The sequence below is a fragment of the Cheilinus undulatus genome, linkage group 14 (genome assembly GCF_018320785.1).
Source record: "Cheilinus undulatus linkage group 14, ASM1832078v1, whole genome shotgun sequence".
Classification (NCBI taxonomy): Eukaryota; Metazoa; Chordata; class Actinopteri; order Labriformes; family Labridae; genus Cheilinus; species Cheilinus undulatus.
Window position 1 is genome coordinate 18636977 of NC_054878.1, and position 18437 is coordinate 18655413.

The 18437-nt window shown below is 38.4% G+C and overlaps 1 protein-coding gene across 2 annotated transcripts in view; it reads right to left on the reverse strand.

Annotated features, from left to right (window-relative positions):
- pak5 (p21 protein (Cdc42/Rac)-activated kinase 5) overlaps positions 1 to 18437 on the reverse strand; it is a 78710-nt gene that overhangs the window by 51369 nt on the left and 8904 nt on the right. The window contains exons 2-3 of one of the 2 annotated variants that reach the window (XM_041806023.1): positions 7517 to 7740; positions 3579 to 3623 (exon numbers count right to left, since the gene is read on the reverse strand). In XM_041806023.1, the coding sequence (XP_041661957.1) occupies positions 3579 to 3623; positions 7517 to 7740 (269 nt within the window). The remainder of the gene's footprint in view (positions 1 to 3578; positions 3624 to 7516; positions 7741 to 18437) is intronic. The other variant, XM_041806024.1, reaches the window with a different exon arrangement.

An 18437-nucleotide genomic window follows, 5' to 3' on the forward strand; every position in this document is an offset into this window, starting at 1 on the left:
CTTTCAAATATCCTTGTGTATTACAAACTACCTCCATTAATTTGGCTAAAAAATTCCCTAGAGTTATTACTTTGGTTTCTGAGGAGCATAACAAACATTTTATTGTCCTCCTTGCACCATTAATGCTTAAACAATGAGCTATAAAAAGATATGAAAAATTTAGCAAGTCCTATTAAAGTCTATTAATTTGAAGGGTTTTGGCAATCACATTTTTACTTTCATAAGTGATCAGAAACTCCAAAAACAGTAACAGGAGGAATAGAAAAGAAAAAGTTGATGGTATTTTGTATTACTGTAAACAAATTAGGCTTACATGGAGCACTTTGACATTAGACTAAGAGAAAAAAAGACATTGGTTTGATACCACAAAGCAGACATAATGGGGGCCTGATTTCTACTGAAGCAGCCTAAAAGTAGTGGTTTAGGGTCAAGTTTTGCACTGCAGTTCAAACTTAGAAGTAGAACAGCTTAGACCTTACAGTCTTGCATTTAAGACTTTAAAACACTTCTTAATTTCGCTAAATTGATTCATCAACTTCTAATAAGACTCAACATGCACCCTGTAACTTTTTATTTATTAGTTTACTTGAAATGCTTAGCCCCCTGAACAGGTGAAATATTCTAAGTCTCTTGATAATTGTGACAATGAATACCCACAACAATACCCATAAATGACCATGTGTAATTAATGAATTATCGTATTTTGTATTTCAGTTGTCCATACTGTTGATCTCTTGCTGCATTTGGAAGTTTTTGTTAGACAAACTGAAGTAAAGCATTTATCACGTTACTCTTCTACTTTCAGTACACTGACCAACGGCTAAACCAGCAGCAATTTCAAAGCACAAACATGATCTGTATCGTATCTGTGATTGGCTGATCTCACTCAGAGCAAAAAGGGCCCCAGCCCCCTCCCCCCAGGTGTAGAAAATGGATGGATGGATAGTTGGTACACAAACTATAACTTATTCCTGTCTTTTTTTTTTTCTGTGGGAAAAGATTTAAATATCAAAACTCAATTACGATATTTCTCACCAATGGCATTTCAAACACAACAAGAAATGGATCAATGCCATGAACTTTGATGATTTTAAAAACCAATGCAGCACTTTCATTATTCCCTCCAAGACACCAGGGTTGCCTCAAACAAAAAGGTCTATATCCGTCACCATGGCACACAACAATCTGAGACATAATATGATATTCAAGAGTAAATAAACACACTTTCAAAAAAACAAAAACAAAACATATGAACAGTGCATACAGAAAGTATTCAGACCACCTTTTCTTTTATTCATTTTCTTGTGTTACAGGCTGATGCTACAGTCGAAAAAAATCTTTTGTATACTTATTAATCTACACTCAGTATCCATCATGACCAAGTAAAAACAGAATTTTAGATTTTTTTTGCCAAATTTATAAAAAAAAAAAACCCTGAAATATCACTTGTGCATAAGTATTCAGATGCTTTGTAAGGCACTTAAAATTTAGCTCTGGTTCTTTCCATTTCACTTAATCTTTGCTGAGATGTCTCCACACCTTGATTGGTGTCCACTTGCAATGAAATTATTGAACATGATTTGGAACACCTCCTTATAAAATGCCTTACAGTGGCATGTCATAGCATAAACCAAGCCAAAAGGTCAAAGGAACTACCTGCACCGAATGTTCCCAAGAGCACAGTAGCCTCTTTGATCCTTAACTGGAAGAAGTTTGGCACAACCAGGGCTCTTCCAAGAGCTGGTCACCCAGCCAAACTGAACAATGTAGGGAGAAGGGCCTTCGTAAGTGAGGTGACTAAGAACTTGATGGTCACTCTGACTGAGCTCCAGAGATTATGTGTGGAGATGTGACAAAGTTCCAGAAAGACAACCATCACTGCAGTCCCCCACCAGTCTTGGCTTTATGGCAGAGTGGCGACACAGAACCCTCTCCTCAGATCAAAACACACGACAGCCTTCTTGGAGTTTGCAATCACAACAAAACTGAAAAAGTGAAGGGGGTCTGAATACTTTATGAATGCACTGTATGTATAAAGCTCAGCTCACATCAAAGTAGTAAGACTGTTTTATTTTCTTCAATTTAGTCATTCATTCATCATTCTTAGCTCTCAATCTCTATCTCATTTTGCATCTCTGATCAGATGATCATGGGCTTTACTCGTTAAGTATTAATCCAACTACACTTTTCTTTAGCATAAATCAACCAATCATCTTGCTGCTTTCAAAAATTTCACTATCACAACCAGCATTTTAATGCTATTGGGGTTGGATGGTGGGGATATCTGACTCTCCTTTCAGCCTTACTCTTTATTACCCCTTTGAATATGTGAAGACATCATGATGGGATTTAATCCACAAAGACCAGACACAGTACATTTTTTTTTCCTATCTTAACATGTATTATCAGTAATTAGTAGGGATGGGAATCACTAGTGGCCCCACGATACCATATTATCATGATACTTTAGTCACGATTCAATATCATTGCAATTTTAAACATTTTGCAATACAAGGAGTATTGCAATACCATATATTGCGATATACTGCAATCTATACCATTTTTCAACTGTTTATCTGATTTAGCATTAGTCTCGCCCTCATATTTGTTGTATTTCTGCAGTATTTTTATGTAGCACTTCTTGCAAACCTCATGTGTCATGTCCATCTCATTTGTGCCATGCCTGCATTCCTCTGTCCTTCCCCTGGTGCTGCCATGTTTGTTGTACTAACTTTCTCCTGCTCTATGACCGTCACCTGTGCAGACCTCACTGGGCAAACAATTGTCCAAACAATTGATTTTGTTTTTCCATCATCATAGACTTCAGTTCATATTAGCAATTAATAAAAAAAAAAAAAAAAATGGTAATTGGTGGACAAGACAATACAATATATCACCACACAAAATATTGCAATACTATGCTGTATCGATTTTTTCTCCCACCCTTAGTAATTAGCAACTCATGTGAAGTCTACCCTGACTTAAAAATTTATAGACATTAACTGGGATATCTATGTTTTAGGTATCTTTCAAAATTCGAGAGGAGAGGAGAGGAGAGGAGAGGAGAGGAGAGGAGAGGAGAGGACCAGTCAGACTGGTTTTGATTCAGATAAGGATTTGGATCTTAGAAACACATGCAATCCCTTTATGACCAGTTTCAACAGAGCAAAATCAGCTGTCATGGCAACATGCACTTCATATCTCAGCACCCATCATCATCACCATCATCATTATGATTAACACACCATCATTATCAATGGCGCTCCATAGCAAGAGGAAGGAAAAAGGAAACATGCGGCTACAGAGAGCCTCCTCGTTTCTGGGGAGAATCATGCGAATGGAGAAAGAGGACAGTGGAGATGAAGCCTCAGGAAACAAGGCTTTGGCGGAATAAATGTTTTTATGTCATGTGTGTAGAGTCATTCCCAGTGGTTCCCCCTGCTCCTGCTGACACATCACCTCTACCTGAATGCATGGACGCAGGCATCGGAGGAGAGATGGAGATGTGACTGACCAAAAAAAAACCAAAAGAAAAATAGGGAGGGGGGTTACAAACAGAAGGGAAGAGGAAGTCATACTTTGGGCAACGGCGTTTCGGATGACCGGACTTTCTTGGGAGATATCTGTGAAGAGAGCAAGAGAATTATTTTCTTGTTTCCCCCTCTTCAGAGATATCTCCTGTGGCATATTGCTGTTCTCTGTTACTTTTGTGTTTGTTGATGTATTTACTTATTAATGGATCTAAATGTGACTAAAAGTAAAGTTAGCTTCATAAAAATGTTAGTAATAGTTTCTTTTTAAAATCTGCAATGTAACCAAGCACTGCCATGATTTGTGTCAGCTTTCAAACTAAAATAGTTGTCATTTGAGTGAAGTGAGTGGTCTTCTATTATTAACAAGGTCAACAAAAATGTATGCAGGTGTTGTAACACACAGGATTTCAGAGCTGAAGGGCAGTGGGTCACATGCAGTATGATGGGACCACGGACAGTACAATGACAGAGAAAAGAAACAAAAGTTAAGAAGTGCTCCTGTGAAGATCTTATAACTTGTAGTACATAAGAGAAGGGGCAAAATGTATAAAATGTCCTGCGACAACCCAGATAAAGGTGCAGAGATGTAAACAGGAGCCTTTTTCTAAAAGTTTGGTGTGTATGGATAAGTTACAGCCCTTTTCATTTGATCAAATGTGTCCATGTGTGATTAGGAGTTTGTGATAAAACCAATGAACAACAACACATCAGAGGAGACACTCAGAAGGTTAGAAGACAAGAGGAGACACACAATCACAGTCACAGAGGGGATCAGCATGGAAACGAGTCATGACTTGGAAGAAAGGTTTAAGCTTAATAAGGTGGTGTCTTTAAAGCTGCATTAAGCAATTTTTGACCAGCAGGGGGCAGACAGTGAATGGGTTAATCAAGTGCTAAAACTGAACAACTTGTTTCCCCTGAAGCAGAATTTGCAGCCATCTGCAAAACAAAAGGTGTCATTAGTACTTCATATATATTAGTATTCACTGGTCTTTTAACTATGTTTATTTAGCAGCTATTATCATCTGATGTCATACTAATTACTGTAATGTCTTACTGCTGTTTTCAACTACAATTCATTTGTGCAGGGTGGCTGAAAATGTTCACCATTTTATCACTTCTCAGCTGATCAACATCGATCAACATCATTTAATTGACATTTGACCTTTGTTAAAATAAAGCCACATATTTGAGAACTTATTAATTATAAGTGTACAACAGTTAATCTTAACAGCCTAGCAGTCTTATCCACGTACGCCATGCACTATTAAGGCTGTTGTCCTAAAAGCAAGCAGGTGGCATAGCTTCAAATTCTCACTGTGGCTCCTTTTTCTGCATGTTACTCTCCACATTCTCTCTCTCTCCCCAGCTTCTATCCACTCTCTTGTCTCTATAATAAAGCTGTATTTTCTGGCAGATTGTTGACACTCACAAATTGGCAATAAAAGCAGAATATTTCACCCCTGCCTGCAATGTGTAACACAAAGGGAAACTAGTGGGGTGAAGTCGTTCCAACCTGACCTGACACACCAGATAGACTATTTCATATATCCATTGCATGGGAAACCATACACAGTGTTTGGGAAGGGCAGGACTTTTAAAAAATTCTCAGAAGGTGATTGGACAATCACTCTATCTGTCACATTCATCACGGGCCAATCAGAGCAAGAAGATAAAATGAGGTAGTAGGCACGAGCAGCATTGTAGGCTCAGCACTAAGCCACTATAGTAGTTTATGAGGGCTTAGTGGGGCTTGTAGTGGATAAAACTTATGTCGAGGCTGGCAAGGAAATGTGCAAAACATCTTCACAGCCATGAAGAGCTGTTAGTGTGGTTCTTTGCTCTTTCAACAAAGAAATACTGTCCAGATATAACAAAAATTGGCGCTAAAGCTATATCTAAGATAATCACAAACTCATGCTGAAGCACAGAAGAGGAAAACATCTTTTCCATCATGTAAAGCTTTCAGTGCAGTTCTTTGATTTATTTTTTAAATGAAGAAATGTGGTTCACTTCATAAAGAACTGTCACTACTGTCTGTCTACACTGAACTAAACTAACTAAACTGTCTACACTGGTGGCAGCTGTTATTACAAGCTTCTAGTGTAACTAAAGCCCACCTGCAGCTGCCTCACTCTCCTCAAATGATGCTGATTGGTCCGGTCCATTCTCAGACCGTTTCAGATTGGAGCTTTGCAAGATGGATTTGGCTGATAACAGACATGGGATCTTGCCAATCCATCTGCACTGCAAGGTCATTTCCAACCATGATCCATTATCAAAGGCAGTAACAGAGACGTTATGCTGACCATATGTAGCATCAGAGCTAGCAGGGTGAAAAAATGTGGAGCTCCTGCTGTATGTTGAACACTGTGCATCAACACCACCATGACATAATTTGAAATCACACTGGGGCATTAATATAACACTGCTGCAGATGCAGTGAGTAAGCATAAAGGTACAATGATGGCTGAGATTTGTTACAGTGTTGCTGTGCAATCACAGTGTATCAAAGGCTTGTGTTACAAGCCAGGTTAAAATGCTTGCAATTTGTTAAATGCTAACAGTAGCTGTTGTCACATAACGAGTATGCTGTTTAATGTGGAAAAATGGCTCACACAAAAATATTTTCCCATTGCTGATTAATCAGGAGGGGGGTTTAAGATATAATTGTAGCACAACAGAATTAACAATTTAGCTTCTCAACATGACCTTGATGGTAACAAAAATGACTGCATTGTAAATAGACTGAATGGCTCAGGGACAGAAATATGACTATATATATATATATATAGATATAGCTGCTAGATGCTCAGCCCTCTGCCCTTTGACTCCCCCTACCTCAGTTCTTGACCTCTACATTTGATAATAAGAGCACAGTCTGTTTGTCACAGCTTGTTTGTAGGTTTTTTTTTTTTAATGAAGTAGTGAGGCTCAACCATACGGAGAAGGCTGTAACTTGGGCTGGTGTAAGATAATTACTGTGGAGCATATTTGCTAAACTTTGACTGTTACAAGCTGTAGAACAGAAGCAATGCACTAAAGGAAGCTGCATGCCCGCAGTTTGAGTTTTCCTTCTGAGGGCTTCCATGTAGCGTTGGATGGGGCGGTGTCACATGACTGTCTCTCACTTAATGTGCTCTATGGTGCATTAATAGAAGAGTTACAAGTGGCAAAAAAAAACAAAAAAATAACCGACATGGTAAGTTTACACTGGTTATTGGCCTTAAATGTCGGTTTTCATTATTTTTCAATTAATCGCCCAGTACTACTTCAAACTATATAACTATATAACAATGTTTTGCACTTTCCTTTATTTGGCTTAATTCTGTTGAGTCTTACAGTAAAAATGAGTGACCTGGTTGGGGGAATAGAAACAGCCTTGTAGTGATATAAACTGGGGTAGCATCTTGCTTTTTCTGTTTTAAGAAAACAGTTTAATAAGTCATACAGTTGATTAGAAGCACTGGTCCTGCTGTGTAAAATGAACCAGTATTTTTCAACTTCTTCAAGAAAACTAGAGATTATTTTGTTTTTATTTTAAGTGAGGCTATTTGGTATTCTTAAAAAAACTCAGAATTGCTTAATGCCAGTTTAAAGCACTGTAATACACAAAGACAGCAACTACAGTTTCATTTTTTAGGCGATCTGACAAGTGTGAAGTGGCCAAATGGAACTGGAGAATTATCTACAAAGAAAGACAACAAGAGTGTAACAGGTGGAGGATGGGGTTGAGAGACACTCAAGAGAGAGATATACAGAGTGAGAAGACAAAGACATAAAGATGAAGAGGATCGTTTAAACAGTAAAGTCTGGGGGAAATAATGAGTGCATGGATTAGTTTAAATGTACCAGGTGTGCGGAGGGTGAATAAGAACAAAGTCACAAATATATGTGTATAATAAAAATTAGTTTGGTAAAGGATGAGACAATAAATAATAATTTTCCCCCACTTTGATGCCCTTTGTCCATTCACACTCTACCTTCATTGGTGCCAGCTGGATGGGGGTGATGTAGGAAGGGTCCACCATTGGTTTAGGTCTGTTGGCAGTGTCTGCCAGGAGGCTCTGCCATTGCTGTGGAAGTCCTGTGAACTTCTGCTCCCGCGGGTCGAAGCCTGTGTGGACCCGGTGCTCAAAGTTTGACGGAGCGGAGATCTCCAGCCGTTTCTTCTTCTTCCCAAACATGCTGGAAAACCCTGGCAAACCTGGGAAACAAAGACAAAAGACATACATGAATATTCTTGCTAATGACCTTATTGATCAACTTTAAAGTACAGATGAAATCCATTCCTGGACAATGTCTGTAATGTAGGCCATAAGAGCTGTAGACTTATTATTCTTATTAATTAATTGCTTATCAGAGGCCTTCCTATTTTGATTTTTTTAACCCCCCTTCTCTAATTTGTCCTCCTTTACAGTTTGTTTTGTTTCATGAAACAGACCACATACATTGATCTCTAACTGCATATAAGAGGTGTCATATTAACTCAAGCTTAACAGAAATAAAACTGTGATATGTTTCAAATGTGCGCTTTCACACCAGCTCACAAGAAAATGTGTATCAAAGTTTTGACATTTAATTAGCATGAATTTTTCAAGGCTACTTAAAAATGCCATTTAGGTGCAGAGAAGAAAAAATGTCAAGCACAACCTTTATTAAGCCTCTCTGAATGTCAATATAACAGTGATGAGCTCCGTTTTAGATTGGAGGTGGACAGAGGCTGCAGGAGTGATATGATACAATATGATATATAATAAAAACATTTACAATATGATGTGATATATTTAAACAAGTGACGTTCCATATGTTAAATTGTAGGATATGATACCATAATACAATCCTATGTGATACATACAATGGGATCAATAAAATGAAATAAGATGCAATATCATACGACACGATAGGTTTCCATTCAATATGATACAATGCGATAAGAGACAATAGGATACAATACAATACACTGGAAACAATACAATACGATCTGATACATTAAATACTAGAGCTGGGAATCACTAGTGGTCCCATGATACTATATTATCAAGATAATTGAGTCACGATTCAATATTATTGCAATTTTAAACATTTTGCAACACAAGGAGTATTGCGATACCATATACCGCAATATATTTTGATCTATACCATTTTTTCAACTGTTTAGCTGATTTAACATTAGTCTTGTCCTCATATTGGTTGTATTTCTGCAGTATTTTTATCTTCATATAGCACTTCTTGCAAACCTCATGTGTCATGCCCATCTCATTATTGCCCCTGGTGCTGCCATGTTTGTTGTACTAACCTTCTCTTGCTCCTGCATGACCGTCACCTCTGTTTCATATTTATGATGTTAATGTCAAAAGTTGAACCTTAAGGTGTTTAAATCCAAGGTAAGTACATATGAATTTTAGATAATGACTTTTCAACTTAAAGACCTTTATAGTTACTAATTTAAAAAGGGAGCAGGGAAAACAGATTGTTTCACTCTGCAAAAGTTAGTGAGAGAACTTAAACCACGTTTTTTGACAACAAAAACAAGAATTATGTGTAGAGATTTGTAGGGATAAATTTACAGTGAACAGGCAGTAAACCTTGAAGTTATCTGCATGTGGCTCAGGATTTTTCAGTATCTCAGCAACATTTCCCACCAGGCTTTAAATCCAATACCCAGGCCTTTCAGATTGAACCCTGTGGAGCACTGAGGGAAGTCTGTGAACGTAGTATCACATTTATACAATAAACGATTTTAAAGCACACAATAGCAGGGGATAAAACCTGACTGATAATCATAGTGGGTGTTATAAAGCACGTTCAGTGATCAATTAGGTTTGCTTGCCATGCCTGGAAGCAGCACAGATGAAGTATGCCAGATAAGTCAGACAGATTGGCTGCTGTAACGGAATCTGTTGGGATGTTTTATGTTGTGATGTGTTGTTATGTACTCTGCAACTCTGCAGCCTGCTAAGTTTCACCTTGTAATGCTGCAGGATACAAACAAGGAAAGAACGAGCAAAACTGTCCAAACATGCTACAAAAGAACAAGTGTCCACTTTGGTTACATAATATAAACAACAGACAGGAAACAATGAACTGAAGCAAACACAAAAGAAAGTGTGATACCAAGTTTATGTAAGATTTGACAATAATTAAGATGCAGTTTGTAGTGAGGCACATCATGCATGCCAGCTGCTCCTGCTGCTTTTCCTCCACCACCATCATGAAATGTTTAAAATCCTACTGTTGTATCTGTGGTTTGGGTTGAAACATGATGTCCAGTCACAGAAACAAAATGTCATGATGTTGTTGGTGTTTCTATGAATGGACACTATTGTGTCGCGTCTTTCTAGGAGCTATTGTCCTCTGACAAAAACAGTCATTCTCCTTACCCCCGCCCTTTCCTTACTTTGTGAAACCCTCTGTTAGGATTTCTGCAGAGATTGCTTGCTGTCAGTACTAATCCTTCAAATACTGACATGGGTGTATTTTACCTGTACACAAATAAAAAGGGGAAAGCTTGAAAGAAACAAACACATTGAAAGGACCCTGCAAAACCATTTAACTCTAGAGAAAGCAACAATATTTTATAAAAACTTAACTGGTTATGATATACATATAGGTTGTTGCATTAATGATGTTAAATTAAATGCTCATTTAAATATATGAGTGCCTGATACTCAATATTCCACAGTCAACTGTAAGTGATATTATTACTAAGTGGAAGTGTTTCGGAACGACAGCAACTCAGCCATTAAGCAGAGTACCATGTACGATCATAGAGTGAGGTCAATAAAGTTACCAGCACTCTGCTGATTCCACACCTGAAAAGTTCTGAACCTCCACTGGCATTAATGTAAGCACAAAAACTGTGCAGCAGGAGCATACAATCATATCACCAGGTCTAATGCCAAGCACAGGCCAGCTGTGAAGTTTGGTGTTGGAAGGACAATAGTATGGGGCTGCTTTTCAGGGTTTGAGCCCCTTATTTCAACTGAAGGATCATCTTAATGCTTCAGCATACTAAGACATTTTTTGACAATGCTAAGCTTCCATCTTTGTGGCAACAGTTTGGGGAAGGTCCTTTTCTATTTTAACATGACTGTACCTCAGAGCAGAAAGCAAGGACTGGGATGAACTGGAATGGAGATAGCAACACACGCCTTCTTGGCCAACATCAATGCCTGACCTCATAAATGCACTACAGAATAAATGGGCACGGATTCCCAAAGAAACACTCCAAAATCTTGTGGAAAGTCTGCCAAGAAGAGTGGAACATGTTACAGCTGCAAAAGGGGGGCAACTCCATATTAAAGCACATGCATTTGATACAATGTCATTACAGTCCCTGTTCATGTCACGGTCAGACAGCTGAATACTTTTGTCCATGTAACAGATTTTGAGACGAATCAAATGTGTTATAGCCATGAGTATTTGGGTAGCTGGTTAGCTTGGTTCAAGCAGTGTTGTAAAAGCTATTTTGCAAAATGTCTGTGAAGAATTTACATGGTGAATTTTACTTCCAGAACTAGAGCCACTGAATAAAAGGGCAGGCACTGTTTAGTTGCCTGGCAACAATCATGTGTCAAACTAGCATCGTCATGTTTCTACGTTTCTACAAGTAACTTTAAGGATTCAAACTCTGTACTGTTTAAAGTAGAAACAAACACTGCACTCCTGTTCATACTATTTTCTACAATTTCTTTACCCACACTCAACTGTCACTAGTGCTATAAATGTTCTGGTTTCACTCTGAACTACTTTACGTCTGAAAAGAGGTGTCAAAAGTATTTACATTGACTACTCAGGTAGAAGTATAGATTCTAGGGTTTAAAAAGACTTCTGTAGTTGAAGTATCAACTCAAGCTTTTACTCAAGTAAAAGTATAAAAGCACTGGTTTCAAAACTACTGAAAGTATAAAAGTCATGTAAAGGGGAAAAAATTCCATTAAGGACAAAAGCTTAGGCCGCCACAGGGGCTACATCCATTCTTCCATTCAATTCCATTCTACCATTCCATTATACTTTCCATTCCATTCTACCATTCCATTCTATTCTACCATTAGATTCCATTCCATTACACATTCCATTCTTTTCTACCATTCCATTCCATTCCATTAAACATTCCATTCTATTCTACCATTCCATTCCATTCTACCAGTCCATTCTACCAATCCATTATACTTTCCATTCTACCATTCCATTCTATTCTGCCATTCCATTCCACCATTCCATTTCCATTCTACCATTCCATTCTATTACACATTCCATTCTATTCTACCACTCCATTCTACCATTCTACCATTCTACCACTCCATTCCATTCCATTAAACATTCCATTCTATTCTACCATTCCATTCCATTATACATTCCATTCTATTCTACCATTCCATTCCATTATACATTCCATTCTAGTCTACCATTCCATTCCATTATACATTCCATTCCATTCTACCATTCCATTCCGTTGCATTATATTCTACCACAGTACACTACCCCACCTCCCCAAAAAAAACATTTTCCTAAAGGCCATAATGACTACAATGTATTATTAAAATGTTAATGTTGAAAAATTTGGGATGCACCTGTTTCAGCTGTATTTATTCCCATTGAAAATAAACGCATTTTAGTACAATGCAAATACATTCAAGAACCATATACAGTATGTGTACTACCAACCTCCTCGCTGGTGCTTGGTTGGGACATTTCGTTCCAGTTCTCTTGAGTCTCTGCCATGAACATCTTTGTACTAGGCTACATATATCTGTTATTTCCTTGCTGGGGTGTGACGTGATCTGTGTCATGTCCAAAGGTGCAATGGATCGCGTACAAACCAATAGGGTGTCAGAATGGTATTATGTTTATACTTTTCATCCAACCACAATCAAATTCACTCTATCCGGATGCCGTGATTTATCTGGATAGGTTTTGGGTTTTTTATTTGTGTTTTTTTGAACGATGATGAGCCGGAATGAAAACAAGCTGAAATGAAATAGGAGTAACGAGGCTATGTTTAAATGTAAGGAGTAGAAAGTACAGATAACTGCATGAAAATGTAAGGAGTAGAAGTAAAAAATAATTACCCCTGTAAAGTATAGATACCCAAAATTTCTACTTAAGTAAGGTAATGAAGTATTTGTACTTAGTTACTTGACACCTCTGTATCTGAATAGCGCTCTATAATTAAACTTGACTTGTCAAGCAAACACCTAGCAGCTGGCTAAGACTTGTCATCTTGCATACTGGGCTTTAAAACGTTCCATTTATTGATAATTGTGAGTCTTAGCTCTTATAAGGTTTAATATCAGTTCATACAAAAACAACTTAGGAGAGTGTGTTTACTTTTTTGGTCTGTAATCTTTTTGCTGAAGTTGTTCAAAGAGACTGCAAGCAGAGTTTATTAGCAAAAATCAAAACGAAAAGAGATGCTAACATTAGCTTACACCTCAGTTTTAGGCTTGCCCATTACACACTAATTAATCAAAACAGCAACATACGTAGCCTAGTGCTCTTAGCATAGCAGCAACAAACAGCACAGATGACTGCGGGAGCTCTACTTCTGGACTTGGATGCTGTGTGTGCTGGCCGCCTACATAGGGCAGCCACATCAGCAAGGACAAAACACAACCAGGACACAGTCTGTCCTCTTACTATGTAAGAGGAGGTTTCACACCTAAAAGCCTAACAGACTGAGAAGCAACTTCTTCCCAAGGGCTGCAACCTCCATCAGCCCGCCACCATGAAAAAAAAAAAAAACATACTCTTACACATATACACCTTCAAAGGGCTGCTTGGGACTGTTTTTGATAACTTAGCCCTATTGCACAATAATCAAGCTACAGTATAGTCACTTTGTGCACTTGTGGTATGTAAATCAACTCACTGACAAACCATGATATCAAGGCATGATATACGCCCCTGTGATGTTTCTCATTCAGTATAAATGGAGTTGAAATGTGCTGGCTTTGAAGGTCACAATTAGGGTGCTTTCACATTAGGCCCATTTGATTCGAACCGCGTCATAGCCCGATTCCTCCTCCTCCCCCTTCCCCCCGCTGGCTTGCTTTCACACTAGCAACATCGATCAATGCCTGGGCCCACTTGTGTATGTACTCAGTCTGAAACAGCAGGTGGCGGTATGCACGTAGCTGGTTTACAACCCCGCCAAGGAGGAGAGAGAAGAAGAAGCTACCATGGCAACCACTGGGGTCATGACCTGAGCGAAGATTGTTTTTGTTTTGACCCGGCAAAAAGTCCATGCTGCAGCCATGAATGATTTAAATTACTTTTTAAGCTGCCAGCAACTTCATTCTTCATATCTGCACATCTACGTGCAGCTCAGAAGATTAAATAGGCTGGTGCTGGGCAGATACAGTGGTTTTTGAGGTGATGGGAGACTTTTATTGCCTTTGGGTCTCATCTCACTGACTCCAACTTGTGTTCATCTGTAAGGTGAGTCACAACAGATAGTTTATTGACTGGATTCTGATGATTTCGCCCTTTTTTGAGGGAAAATGTGAACAAACTGCCACGCTGTGGAAAGAAGTTTAGTATTTACGCTGACGTAATAGAGCTGATTCGACGTTCTGTCCCGTATCCGAGCGCGGTTGCATTCACATCTCATCCGAACCATGCTAGAGTCCACTTGAATCGCGCCCGAGACCACCTCCCCAACTGGGGCCCGGGCGCGGTTCATTTGCATTCACACTAACAAGATGAACCAGACTTTGGGCTCAAGTGCGCTCGGATCCGGGACCGGTGTGAAAGCACCCTTATACTGATTTTAAAAAGTCACAGTTATCAGTATTATGGTGTTGCTGTAATATGCTGAAAATATTTAAAAAGTACTGATATTGTATTTGAAATAGTTTTATCTTTATAAAAACCCCAACACAAATTTAATTGGTCACAAAGATCACTGTGCGCTTTTGTTAGTAAAAACATGAATTATTGAAATATTTCACATGAAGAACTTGTGAAATGTGCATTAACAAAGGTACTTTGTTGTTAAGGTTTTCAGAATTTATAATACTTTGATACTTTTTCAACATCACATGCTTTAAATGATAAATTATCTGTTATTTCTACTTTTGATGGGAGAGAAAAGTACCAACAGTACCAAAGATAAACAAATATACCAGTCATTATTTCACCTTATTGATCAGACCTTGTCAAACTCTTAATGATACTTTTCTATTGTTTAGTGAAAAGACGAAATGATAAATTATTTTTAACAGAAATGGTATTAACTCAGTAGAGCTTGAGTTCATGATTCCATCTGTTACATCTACTTTATTCAGCTGAAAAAACAAACACATATCTCATCCTCACAATTGTATTTATTCAAGTTTCTTGTCAAAAACTGAATTTATTTTCCTGATGTTACATCTGAACTAGGGCTGTCAAGATTAGTTGCATTAATCATGATTAACTATGATCCACAATGAGTGCACACATGTAATAATCATAAATAATCTTATGCTTTATTTTCCTTTTCACACTCTTTGGTTGAGCCATGTAAGTGTCTCCCTGTAGCCACAGTGATGTCAAATAAGTCCTGCTCTGCTATTAATGTCGCATTTCACTTTTGAAAAGTTCAGTCAGCTCAGACAAGTCAAAAGTCAACTGTACTTTACGGTCTTATACTTGAACTTCTTACTGTCCCCTTATGTCCTTTACAATTCATATCAGGTTCCTTTATTCTGTGGTTAACATCATAATCTTCATTCTACCCATTGAAGCAGGTCTGTATACAGACAGGAAGCCAATTACCTTTAGTTTAAGCAGTTTGAAATGCAATACGAGTGTGTGATTAACCCTTCACCTACTGACCCGGTGCTGTGTTTATATGTCTGGAGTATTATTACTCTAAATCTGTCAAAGTTTGTCCGATCAGAAAAAATCCAACCGTGTTGGAAAGCTGAGAACTGTGGGCATGCGCACATATATGGTTCATTACGGTACTCGCAACCATATGATGTGTGCATTCATAGCAAAACACCATAGCAAAACACCAGAAGTATCGCAAGACCACTACATGGATTCTCAACACTGTAACTCCTCGAAAGTTTGCTCAATCTAAAAAATTCCAACACTGACAGAGAGCTGAGAATCTGTGCTTTGTGTGGTATATACATTACGATAATGTCAACAGCACCATGAAAACAGCATCTTTGGCAGAAGACGAGTGAGAAAAGTAGAGTGAAGGAAGAGAGTAGAAGGAGAGCGAGCAAGAGTGGTGTTTTGTTTTCAAAACGATAGTGGCATTTGTGCGTGTCTGTCATGTGCAATAACAATGTGTTACTTGAGAATGTTGAGAATGCATTTTTCCACCTTTATTTGCACTAATTTTTGCCTATGTAGTTATCTTTTGCACTGTTATGCACACCCAGAGTCCTAGACTGAAAAAAAAGACTGGTGATTGTTCTAAACATGTATAGGTTCACATTTCAAATGTCAAATCAAAACTTCACGAGCAAAAACAAAATTTCTTCTCATAAATGCCATGAAAAAACTTCAGTTTTTGTGTTTTTCTTCTTTTAAAATGCTGACAATTTCATATAATGTGCAATAATCATTAACCAGATGTTGAAAAGTCTAGTTCAAGTACTCCTGGAAAAAGGGGCCAAAGCTCTCAGACTTAGGGCATTTCCTGACTTTTTTACAGCTATAATAACAAAATATGTCCAAATCACCATTTTTAGACTCAGTAGGTAAAGGGTTAATCACAATTAACTACAGAGTTTTTCCCTTCGCCATGCTCTCTCATGTTTCCACAACACCATAACACAATGTAAACTAGAAAAGCACTCAGAGAGCACAGACCTCCGCCATTGGCCCTACCTCCCAATAGTGAAGAATCCTTCAAAAAATTCCTGGGTCCATCCCCACATGCACCCCACCACGGCATTCGCCGATTACTCCCTACCTGGTGGGGTGGAAACACAGTGAGGCAAAGCACTGGCTTCGTTGCGTGTGCCAACAATGCACCCATGGTCTCACCGGACAACTGGAAGTCATGGCAAAGGGTGAATATTCCTCTATTCCTCCCAGCATTGTGAGTATTCTCGCTACAACTCGCTGTCTTTCTCTCTGTTACACTCTGACTCGTCTCCTTGACCGGGCATGCGTCTTTCAAACTCTATAAACTCCAAAACTTTGAATAGAAACACACCCAAAAACTGCTGCACCAAAAACTGCTGCTGGGATTGAAGTTACTCATGTCCACCATCTCCTGGTGTAAAGTAGTAACAGCGCAGACCTCCACCATTTGCCCTATCTCCCAATAGTACAGAATCCTTTAAAAAATTCCTGGATCCAGATGTTGATCCGGATCAGCCTCAAAATCTAATCAGTTCTTCCTTATGCCATTTCTGACATTTCCTAAAAATTTCATCAAAATCTGTCCATAACTTTTTGAGTTATGTTGCTAAAAAACGAACAAACTAACAAACAAACCCACCCGATCACATAACCTCCTTGGTGGCGGTAATGAACAGACAGGGACACCAATACACCACACCAAATCAGCTTGAATGTCTTAAGTTGTTATGATGGTGGAGCTTTGTTAGGCACTGGTGCAGAAATGTACTGTAATAAGGGATAATGATACATTGCTTGTAAGTGGTGTGATACAGTAAGCTTTTAAGCATGTTAACATGTTTTCCTGATGCAGAAGCAGATCAACAGCTTTTGTAATTTAAATTTTACACTCCTTTTTTTATTTTTAAAGTGAGAAAAAGCCAAATATATTCCTCATACATCTTCAGACACTACGTTTATATCAGCCTGATGCTCATGACTTCATTACGAAGTCTCTATGTGTCAGAATGTGAGAATTAGCCAAAGTGAAAGGTCAGTTGTAGATTAAGATATTACAAGCATGTTCAAGTGTTAATGAAGTGTGAGTAGCTTTGAACTAAATCTGTTTTGGTGAGTTAGTCTTTAGATGTGGGAGTACGTCTTAAACGTTTATGTTTTTTCTATGTAACTATAAGTCGACCAGGCAAAAAGATTTAATCACAGAAATCTTTCCAAATCATTTCCTTTGCTGCCCTGCAGGAGAGCCAGACAGAGCAAATTAGTGGCCTCAAACAGTAAAGATGGAGAGATAGTTTGATGGCAGGGAGAGAGAGGGAGGTAGGCTGGGGTGGAAGATAAGAACAGAAGCACGAGCACACTGCAGAGGTTAAAGAGAGAGAGAGAAATAGATGGATGGAGGGAACAAGGGGAGGAGGAAGAGACAAAAATGTAAAGAGTCATGCAGAGAGGGTGGAAGCTGAGAGGGCTTAAGGCTTTTGTGATGCATAGCACAGCACAATCATAGCACAAAATATTATTATGCGGCACACTGCTGCCTTTAGAAAGCTCAATACTGGATCAAAAAGGTGTTAAATCATAGATAGAAACCTCATCCCACAGGAATGTTTACACAACTGTGCCCTCTAACCTCCATTCACTGTTTTGGTTTACACTGTAACGATTTATTGCATCACTCAGAAAAAAGCATATCATCCGTCTATTTTAGCAGAAAGAAGATTTGAGTACAATCACAGCATATTCATATTGGGGGGATCTTAATTCTTGTGTACAAAACAGTGAAATTTATCTTTGAACTTTAAAAGTGTGAGTCACATATGAGTCATGAGAAAACAACATCACAAAGCAGTATGCATCCTACACCAAAAACTTCCACAGCAGGATGTCAAATTATAGCCCAAAAGGGCAAACGGTGAATCTCATGGAGAATGTTTTATGCAACTACTGTATGAGTTTCCGTCACAGCTCATAACATAAAAACAAATTTAGGAATGCAGGTGTGTTATTTGCTGAGATGTTGAGGTGAATGTAACGGTTGAAAAAATCATTGTCTCAATTGATAACCAGCAAAACCTAAAATACGGCTGCAATTTG